Genomic DNA, 10,901 nt, shown 5'->3' on the forward strand with positions numbered 1-10,901 from the left:
TTACATTCTCTGGGGAACAGGTAACTACCTATAATTGCTGGCAGCAGCCAGGCAATTAGCTGTTCTCTGAGAAATATAAACATTTTATGACCATCTTTGAACTCACCTTGAGGATCCCCTTGAGATAGAAGCATCACAATCTGAGGAAACACAGATCTAAAGACAAGAACTGAGGAAAAGTATGTGCACAAAAAACACAGCTACAAACTTCAAACTGACATCGTGATGGGAATCTTTTATTTGTTTCTGGAGTTCTTAAAGTTATTTTAGGCTTTGTAAGAAGTTACACAGATTGCACTGTAAAAATATAAAAATACTGTTATGCTAGACTGAGTCAGAGAGAGCACAGTCAATAATTATGCACCAAGATGTCGAGTTGTTGTATGACTTTCATTCTCTCTTTAAGTTGTTAATTGTGATTAGCTCATAGTCTTGGCATTCTTCATCCAGTGACACTCCAAAGATGTGTGTGTTTGTGTAGTGTAAGGGCTTTCTCTGCTATGAATTAAGGCCAAGTTTGAGATCCATGATGTAGCAGATATATTGCTGCATATAATGTTTATTCTGTAAGGATATTGCAGTCATGATCCTTCAGCTGTAGAAGACATTCTCTGCTGTGCATTCAGAGGTTTATCCATTTTGGCAAGTGTGGCCCTCTGAGGAATTATGTTTGTGCAAGGCATGCCTGGTCATTCCTCATTCTCATTCACCAGGCTGAGTCAACTTCAGCCTCTTGTTCTGGAAATTCAAGTTTTTGTGTGTCCAGGGTTTCTGGTGAGGGCTTGCCATCAAGTTCCATCAGCAGTAGGCTGCACAATAGAAGGCTGTGCATCTACAGAGCATCAGCTTTTGCACGTGGTCGCCTGTTATGTGTAGCATAGGCAGAAATGAGTAACAGTAATTGTAAAAATCAGTTGGATTTAACAAGTTTGGATGGGCTGGGACTCAATTCAGTGACCTCTTGGAGCATCTGGAACTTAAGACCTAGCCTGCTTACTCACCTGCAGTGCACCTGAGGGGAAGCCTATCCTTGGTACTTATGTTTTGATGGGGAATCCCCTCTCCTAATATGAAAAAGGTTTTGGCCTTTCAACTGCATGGAATACAGTTTTACCACAAGAAACAGTTAAGCAGTCAGTGATGGATGAAATCAAATACAGAATTCTAGGAACCCAGACTGTGTTTTTTCTAATTGATATTTTCTGTGTAATTAGACTTAGTCCACATCAAGAAAGTCCAGTGCATTTTTACAATATACTAGCATGTTTTTTCTCAACACCTTTGTACCCTTAGCAATTTGGCAAGCTTAAAAATAGCAAGCAAATAGAATATTGCTTCATGAATGACTCCAAATCAGCGGAAGTTTCCTTGCCGTAGTGTATAAATTAGCCAAAGAAATAACAGCTCAGAGGTAAAGCTTGGAGTTTATGCAATATAAAGGAAGGCTCTCCCAGCCTGAGAAGTTATCCTTTTAACTGCTGGTTCGGCATATGTATGACAGGTATGAGATTTTTATATAAGGATACTTGAAAGTAGAGTATAAGAAATTCATTAAAAATATCTACAACCAGTAGCCTGCTATAGTAATAGCTACTGTGTCTTACAGTTGCATCATCTTCTAAAATTTACTGTGAATAAACAAAGATAAAATGTTCTGCTCTAAGGAAAAAAAAGGCTATTTTGGAGTTTGCAATAATGAACTAAAGTTTACATGAACTAAAGAAGTTGAATGAATTGCCATCTCTAATGATCTGATAGACTGGACTTTCCATCTTATATCTGAAATTACTGTAAGCAGAAACAGGGCGAGTGTGTTTCCTGCTGCGATAGTTTCCTGAGGTGGTGAGATGGTGATGTGAGGCCAGTACCAAAACACAACTCCTAACGCATTCTTCATTCAGATGAGGGCTTGTTCTGGCTCACCAGCAACTTCACTTCTTGCTTATCTATGCTGGAGTTGCCACTCTCCGCCTCCTTGTCCGGCTCAGGCACGCAGGTGCAGCCCACGGGGATGGTGATGTAATCCTCGGTGTAGACGTAGCGGCCCCCGGCGCAGGCGGGCGTGCGGCGCAGGATCACGGTGGGCATGTACACCGGCGTGCTGCGGAAGTGCAAGCTCTCCTCGCCAAAGATCCCCATCAGGCAGCCTTTGCACAGGCAGTAGGCTTCGGGAATGTACTTAGGGTATCTCGTGGGGTCATAGGAAATTCTAGAGGGGAGCAAATCGAAGATTCGTTAGTACCTCTAAAAATGGGTATATTCTGCTGGAATTCTAGAATCTTATATATTATTATAATTACTATAATAATATAATCACTATAATAATTATATCATGTTTTTGTTGTCTTTGCCAGGAAAACCAGCTGTAGTTGTTGCTGCCTGGCTTCTAATTTGTAAAGTGTAAAGACAAAATATGAACAGCTAACAGAACTGATTAGGTCCTACAGTGCCCATGAACAATCTGGCCTTCTGAATTAAGAGATGTAAGGGTTTAAACAGAATGAATTTTGCATTTTGGACTGAATTGGTAAACAGAGCATTAAAAAGGACACTCAGGCATTTCTAAATTTATCTGCTTTGAGTTCTTCAAAAACTGGTACAAATCCTTCTTAACATAGTTACTGTTAAAGCTATGATATGATGTTTTAAAATTTAGTAATTTAAATAGAATTGAATTGTACTATTATTAAGCAGTAATAGTATACTATTATATACTAATATACTAGTAATATTAAGCAGTTTCTAGTGTACTTGGGGTCTTAAAGGTGCCTTCCCCTTGAAAGCAGAACTCTGTATTGCTTTTTCTAATTCATATCTACTGTATCTTCCTCTAACCAGAGAAGAGCAACGTTTTCTCAGTGCCCACACTGAGATAAACTGCAACTTCCTGGCATGGGGCATCCACAGATTCTCTGGGCAATCTGTGCCAGTGTGTCACTACTCTCACTTCTTAATTCTTCCCAGTATCCGATCTAAACCTGCCTTCTTCCTCTTTAAAGCCATTATTCCTTGTCCTATCACTCCATGCCCTTGTGAAGAATCTTTCTCCAGCTCTCTTGTAGGCCACCTTTAGATACTGGAAGGCTCAGCCTGTCTTCGTAAGAGAGGTGCTCCATCCCATTGAGTGTCCTCATGGCCTCCTCTGGACTCATTTCAACATGTCCATGTCCTTCTTGTGTTTAGGGTCTCAGAGCTGGATGCAGTTATCCAGGTAGGATCTCTTAACAGATCTTAAAATGATCTTAAATCTTACAAATTTAAAGCAATTTCTAAATTTTGTTTCCATGGGTGTACAGCACTTCTTTGGGTATCAAAGTATTCACCTTTTATCTCTTCAGGCCATGAGGAGATGAGAAAAGTTCCAGCTTTGGAAGAGGCAGCATAAGTCTGCCTCAAGCTGTGACTGCAGTCACTGCTAGTCAACAAAATCTGTCCTTGTGAGAACGGGCAGACTGGCTCTCCCTCTCACATCCACCTCTGGGTTGACACTCATGTTTTTTCTGGTCACCGGATTGATCAAAGAATTCATTCAACCGAGGAGTAACTCCATCAAAACTTGGATTTTGGTCCGTCAACTGTCTTGCCACACATGTACTCAGAACTCTACACCAATGAGCCAGAGCTAACAAGTGGCTGTAGGCAGGAACAGGAGGGAGCTTCCTTTTTCAGAAGTATCAACAGTTTATCAGGTTAAAGCAAATCTGGAATCACAGCTCTTGCCAAACACAAATTTGATTATCCTGTTATCAAGGAAAATACTTTCTAATATATATATATAATTACCATAACATATATAATTGTCTGTCTAAAATTTTAAAGAGTTTGTTTTCCTCACAAAAAAATCTGGCCAGTTCTCTCCTAGCCAGACATCTGTGATGTTGCAGATATTTTTTGCAATGCTTCTCTGTCCCACTTATACTCGCTTACTTTCCCCAGGAAATACCTTCATGTTACAGGATCTCGCACCAGTGTGAAATAAAATGCCTGGTAGCCAGCAGAAGGGAAGAAAGGGGAACACAGGCCTTTCTACTCTGATACATTCCCATTTCAAACTGAAGTGTGATGAAGTTCAGTGGTGGATTGTTAAACACACCACATGTCAAGTCATTGGTATTTCCTCTACTGTATTATCTCTAACACCTGGTTTATGATGTTACTGGAAAGCATGAACATGGTTCTGCATGCAAACGTAAGAGGTTTCACTCATAACAGGAGAACACTGTCACTGGAATCGTGGTCTACAATCAACTGTCTCCTCCAAACTCCCACATGGAAATGACCTGGTATTAATGGGGTGGGTTTTTTTGAAAGACGGTGTGGTTGTGGCATGGTTTTTTACTTTCCAAGGGAAAAAATCTCTTTATTACTAATATCGATGTCAATACATCATGTGAAGACTGGAAGGAATTGGAATCCAAACTTAATGAAGGATTCAAAAAATTGATGTGGTTTTGCATCCAGACTAGAACTTCATGGCTGTAGCCTCTAAGTAATGCCTCCTGAAATTAATACCTTAACTCAAATGTCATTAAAATTTGGAGCCATATACAAGGTTCTGCATCTTCAGCTCAAGCCTGTTCAGAAAAGCCATATAAACAAAGCCTCATTTTTGTCTTTCTAGGTTCAGACCACTTGGGTCTGAACCACTAATGAACAGCTGTAATGTGGAGCGTTCAGCTGGATTGGATAAATGCAGCTGGAGCTGCTTCCTTCTGTTGGTATGAACTGAGCATAATCACTCTGCAGAGAATAACCACTGCCTCAATTTGATTCCTCTCCATTACTCCAACCACTGCAAGTCATGTTTTAACATCTTCTCCTGGAAGAGGGTAAACATTTTTCATCAGGTTAATTAGCTAGGTAAAAACACATGCTCCAAGTTCCCACTATGTCTTTCACACACCCACGAGATGGACGGAGCTGGGAAGAGTGGTGGAGAACCAGGGAAGTGCAACTTCCCACTGGTACTCAAGTGTCCCCTGCAGCCTCGTGTGCTTTGCTGTGGCCACTGCTGCAAACCAGACAGCCCAGAGACTTTGATGAGCATTGCCCTTGTCCTGTGAACTCAGGTCACCACTGTGCAAGGCTAACTCTGCCTCGCCAGCACTCCTGGTTCACAAGTGACAGGAGCAGTGAGCTATGCTGGGCTGCTCTATTCCCATCTGCTGGAACAAGAAGCAGGTTTGTGCTGAACTGGAACTGCTAATGAAGTGTGACTCGGCTGCTTTTCCTTATGACCCTATGAGTGCTTTGAGAGCTCCCAGTGAAAAACAAACTTCCTGCCATTTACGTACTAAGCCTGGAAACTCAAGAGAAAACTCTGTCAGAAGTAAAACTCTTGCAGAGACTTAATCTGCCTTCTCCTGTACTGCTACTTTTATATGTAGTATTTTTAATAATATTGTCACTTCATAATTTCCAAGCTTCTGATTCCACAGGGTCAGATGCTGTGCTGGGGCAGGCAGCCGACTCTTCAGAAAATCACTGTTAGCACTGGGCTAACAGCTGGATGTTATCAGAAGTCTAATAAGCAGATCATCATCCCCTTCCTTCTCACTCTCAAATACTTACAGGATTAAGAGCTAACAGCTTTTTTTCCCCCTTGCCAAGACATTTATTTCCCTATAGCAGGTGTTCTTTTGTTCATGTTATGCTTAGTTTATTTTATATACAGGCAGCAACATAGGTATTACTACTACAGGTAGTACAGTGCTTGCACAAAAATAGCCCAGTGCTGATTTTCTGAAGAGTTGTACAAACATGTGCTCAAGTAAAAAGGATGGCAGCATCTCCTTGTATTCTTTCCCTTGGCTGCATCTTTGGGACATGCACACCCTGCCACATGGTAAGGTTAAATCCTGGAAAATGTCTTGGATAAGTTTCTAGAAAATCACTGGAGTATTATTTAAAGGAAAGCTGTCTTGTATTACTTTGTTCAAACACTTTGCAGACAAGCTTGGTTTTTACCAGTGAAAAATTACCTGCCTGTATTACTTCTATTAAGATTTTATGTAAATGAGCACAAAACCAAGGATGTTTATAAACGGAAATTGATTTTTGAAAAACAGAAAAAAAAAGCTAGGCAATGGTTGAGAGAGGGACTGGCTAACTTGGGATTTTATCATCAGAGCAACACTACCAGTAGAAGTTAAATCTTTGTAATTTAACCCTTAGTAAATGCAGGATTAGGCCCTGGAGGCAGAAACAGAAGCCACGGGATTTGGAAATTCAGAAACATGAATGATTTCTTGAATACACATAAGCAATTTTTGCTACGCTCATGCAGAAGTGTGTTTGCAAACTAGCTCTGATTGTTATTATAGCCTTAAGACATCAGAAAATAAAAATAGACCTGATATATACAGCTGATTAATGAATGTAATCTGTGCTCTGCAGCACCATGAATGTAATCACAAATCAACACTACCTGTAAAAGTGCTGCTGACTTCAGCAGGATCAGATTTTTCAACCATTCCTCCGAGCTTTATGGTCAGACCCCACAAACATTTAGGCAGACATTTAAAATTAATTCTTTTTATAATGGTTTTTGTCCACAAGCAACTTGTCCGTGCATCTCCAGAGTTGTCCTTGCACTGGTAATGATACGACATGACTGTGAATGTTAACAAGAACACCCATCCTGTGCTGTCAGTAGGGTCTGCAGGTTCACCCATATCATTAATTCTTGTTAAGCAACTCTGAACCACAGCAGTAGCCAAGTGGCCCTTGCCAGAACCTCCATGTACAAGCAGGCTTTCTGGATTTCATTAATTGTCCATGTAATACTGCTAAAAAGGACAGGCAACCCCTGGATAGATGTCACAAGCTGGCTTACAGCCTGATGATTTCATGGAAGGTCGATTTCATGGCAGAACTTCTGCTGCTGGCTCTATTTTTTAAAAAAGCTGGGTAATTTGTAGCCCAGCTTCCTGAACTGCTGAGCAAATCCAGTGTGCTCAACTGACTTCAGGGAACTCTGCTGCCTCTTTATAGCTCTGCAGAGCAAAGAGTGATTCACGTGACTAAACTTTGTGCCTTGAGTTATATACTGATCTCCTGTGGCCATCAGGATGGAATTTCAGTATCAGACACACAAACTAATATTTTTCCCCTAACTTTTGCCTTAAATACCACCTGTTGGTTGATGCTAGCAGCAGGGTCAGGGGCTAGATGGATATGTGGTGCAATCCATGTACAACTCCTGTATCTCTGGGTTGTAGCAAGCCAAAAATGATGTAAGTCTTGATTTTTGTATAACCAGATTAAAAGACCAAGTAATGGAAAATAAATAGTATGCACAGAATGAAGACAAGCAAAGAAGCCACACAAGGATTATCTGAGCTTTGAGGCAGTCAAACCTAATTCTTCCACACTTAAATAGAATGACAGGCTTGGGAGACAGGCAGCGCAGTAGGGTCAACATTATACACAGTTCTCTAAGTAACATATTCAATTCTTTCTCATAAATGCTGATATGAAGAAATTTCAGTTGACTTGACCTGAACAGTCATGTGAGCAGAGGAATTACAAGCAGCAGCGTTAAACAGCTGGGAGCAGGTGCCCGGGGAGACATACAAGGGAAGGTAAGTAGAGCCAGACTTAATATCTTTATTATTAATGACCTGGAATAGGGAGTATAAACAGTATGTTAATGAAATCTGCAGATGGTAACAATGGGAACTGCTGCAACACCAATGAAGACAGAGAAAGCAGCATGAGGTATCTCAGGCATTAAAATGAAGGTCAAAAAGAAAAAAGAGCCTTTATGCACAGAGCAGAAATGAATTGCACTGTAAGTCTTTAGGTGCAGAAGAGAAGTCAAAGAGCAGGATGTCTGTGAGACGCTGGAATGGGACAGGCATCTTGATGTAAATTTCAAGTAGTCCAGTTGGCCTTTGAGCAGTGTCCTGTCAGGGCATACATGAGGGGTCTGCCTACAGTGTATTTATTTATGAGCATTCACTGCTAGAACAACTTTGGTGATTCAGAAGGCAGTTCAGGAAACAGCAATGGATCTGTGAAGGGGAGAAATTTATGAGGGAAAAGAATGAAATGCAAGTGGGCTTGTCAAGAAAGTTCTGTAATACCGAAGAGAGCTGTATGCAGCTTTTCAGATTAACACTCCAGCCATGGAGAAGAAGCTGTTGGGACTGTATAAGTGAAATTGGTTAACCACTGACAAAGCATAGTGGGACATTATTTGCAGTCTTTAATGGAGAGCTGTGTGTCCTTCTCAAAGATATGGAGTAGCTCTAATGGGATAAAGGAGCTTCCAGCGTACCCAGCTGAAGACAACATAACAAAACAAATTTTCACATCTGGCTTCAAAAATCTATGAGATAGCAGGTGGTAATAGCTAATGCACATTTTTTTAATGACACATCTTGAGATATCTGTTGTTGTCTCTTTGCACACTAATGATACAGTAAAAATGCAGTCACAAAAAAAGCTGTAAATGAGATCTGTTAACTAGACAGTGTATTCAGGCCTCTTTACCCTAGAGAAATATTTTTCCCCCGAATATAATTCTAGATTTTGCTTTTAATGATGTAATACTTTTTTTCCACTATCTTTTAAAATTCCTAGCTTGGAGATGTCATCAAGTTACTTCTATGTGAATGGTTAGTGGTCTGTCTTGAAAACATTTTGATGAAAAGTACAGTGGATTTACAGCTTCTTAATAAACCTTTTGTAAGCCAGGCCCCAAAAAGCAGCTGGTTCTCTGTTAAGAAGTAAGCCTATACAGAGCTCCATCTGAAAATAAATACCTGCCCAACAAGATGTAAGGATGGAAGGCACTGTTTTCAGACCAGAGGAACAATTTTCTGATGGTGCTAGTATTTTGCAAAACCACTGTATAAAATCCCTGGGCCCAGTGGTAGGTGTTTCGTTGATGGTATTTGCTTTGTGCATTCTTAGGCAGCTTAAAAATCCTCAGTCTGCTTAGAGAAAATGTATTGCTAAAAATACTTTGCTTATGAAAGGCTTACTGAGCAAATAAACCATCTTTCTCTCAGTAGGATTTCTTCTTACACTAGAAGCGGGCAAAACCCATGCCATAAAATAAATGTTTATTGGAGAGCACTAACAAGGAGATAACTGTTTGCCGAATACACAGGAGCTGCATCAAAATATATACCAAGGATAATGTAGAAAGAGTAGCAAGAAAGTCAGTTCCTTTTAAGTTTGCATGTTTCAGCTTCCTGTTGTCTGCAGTCCTTTACAGAAAGCTGAAAACAGAACTCAGTCTTATTCAAACCACCAGAAGATTTGATAATCTTCTGGGAATGTGATCACACACTGGTCCCAGTGTACTAGGTCAGTGGTTTCCAAGCTTTTCCAGAGCTTCCTATAGAAGTGCAGACCCTTGTTTCATGTATTAACCAGCCTCACAACAAATTTACTTTACTTAGTTGTTTTTATGCCCCCTTAAAAATAGTCTGTGAGCCTCTGCTCCACCTCAGGGGAAGGAGGTTTGCAAAGCACAGGATGAAAACACAGGTGGAGAATATTGCTGTACTCATTCCTTGCCTATGCTTCTACATCGAGTCCTTGGGAATGTTTGGTAGGTGCAGCTACGGCTCTGTTGGTAGGTGACCTGAACACAGACTGTACCCTGATGTATTTTAGAAACAGGGGGTGTCCGGAGTCACTTTCTGGGGAAAGCTTCTGAGCCCCTCTGTGACTGCTGCAGAGTCAGGAGGTGCTTCTTTAGTGGTGGTCTTTTGAGTGAACTTCACCTATGACAATTTGCCCAAGTGACTTTTTGAGGGTGGTCTGTGCACCGGGGTGGCTGTGGGTGTGAGCTCCATCTCACGGCTTGGTCCACCTCATTCATTTCTCTTTTTACCCATTGGACATATTCCTCCCACAAGCTGTTTTTACACAATTACCTTATATCGCCTAGTTAGACGTGCGCTTTAGCACCTTTCCTGCAGGCTGCTGCCCGGTGCCGCGGTCACCCCTCGCGTCCCCCAGCACGGCGCGGGAAAGCCCCCCGCGGGGACACCGGCTCGGCTCCCTTCTCCCCGCCGGGACCCCTTGGCACGGCCGCACCCCCTTCCCCCGGAGTTACCTGTATGCCCAGGGCGATGCGCTGCGCAGGTTGACGGGGAGCCGGACCCTCTTGTCCGCGGGCGGCCGTGTCCCGGCGGGGCAGCTGGCGTTGTGCTGGCGGCCCGGCGGCTCCGGCTGCAGGGTGTGGTGGAAGGCGCTCAGCATGCCCGCCGCCAGCCGCCCGTACAGCTGCTCCAGCAGCTCCTCGGGTCGCTCGCCGCAGCTCCGGGTCCGCGCCGGCCGCTGCTTGGGCGCCCTGGCGGCCTCCGGGCGGAGCGGGAGCAGCGCGGCGCAGAGCAGCGCCAGCAGCGCCGCCAGCGCCGCCCGCACCTGCAACGAGGGCGCAGTCAGCGGGGATGGGGACCGCGGGGACACCGCGCCCGCCCGGCACCGCCCGCGCCCCTCCGCGCCCCGCAGCCCCTTACCCTGCCTCGCTGCATGGCGCCCGGGCTGCTTCTCCTCGAGGGAGCCGCGGAGAGCGGCGGGCTGCGGCGCCGCGCCGTGCCACTGGCTCTCCCGGCGGAGGAGCTGCTGGAAAAGTGCCCCGCGCCTCACTGCATCTCCCCTGGCCTCGCCTGCCAGGAACATGTTCGGCGGCGCTCACGGAGGCGGCGAGCGCTCGGGACTGCTATAGCCCGGACTCTCCCAGTCACTTTAGGGCAATTGGCATTGTCCCTCGTAGGGGTTTGGGATATCCCGCTTGCCCGACTGCAGGTAGCACCTCTGGCATGTTTCTCCATCCCAGCTGTGTCGTTCCTCCAGTAGGCACCGGGGTGGTTGATGTCCCTCATGAGGACTGGGGCTGGCGAACGTGAAGCCGCTTGGAGCCTGATCCACCCTGTCCT

The 10,901-nt window shown here is 43.7% G+C and overlaps 1 protein-coding gene across 1 annotated transcript; it reads right to left on the reverse strand.

Annotated features, from left to right (window-relative positions):
- Nucleotides 1–215: 215 nt before the first annotated feature.
- IL17D (interleukin 17D) lies at nt 216–10,901 on the reverse strand. Its single transcript, XM_085063205.1, has 3 exons — nt 10,482–10,901; nt 10,076–10,386; nt 216–2,209 (listed from the first exon to the last, which is right to left on the reverse strand). The coding sequence occupies exons 1-3, from the start codon at nt 10,494–10,496 to the stop codon at nt 1,894–1,896; spliced, it is 642 nt and encodes a 213-aa protein (XP_084919331.1). The 5' UTR covers nt 10,497–10,901; the 3' UTR covers nt 216–1,893.

Source organism: Lichenostomus cassidix, chromosome 1 (genome assembly GCF_008360975.1).
Source record: "Lichenostomus cassidix isolate B80296 chromosome 1, HeHo_3.0, whole genome shotgun sequence".
NCBI lineage: Eukaryota > Metazoa > Chordata > Aves > Passeriformes > Meliphagidae > Lichenostomus > Lichenostomus cassidix.

What these genes read in the sequence shown, in the direction of transcription:
- IL17D (XM_085063205.1), bottom strand. An exon ending in GCATCGCCCTGGGCATACAG is followed by an intron (nt 2,210 to 10,075) that starts GTAACTCCGGGG and finishes GCTCCCCTCTAG; the next exon opens with AATTTCCTATGACCCCACGA.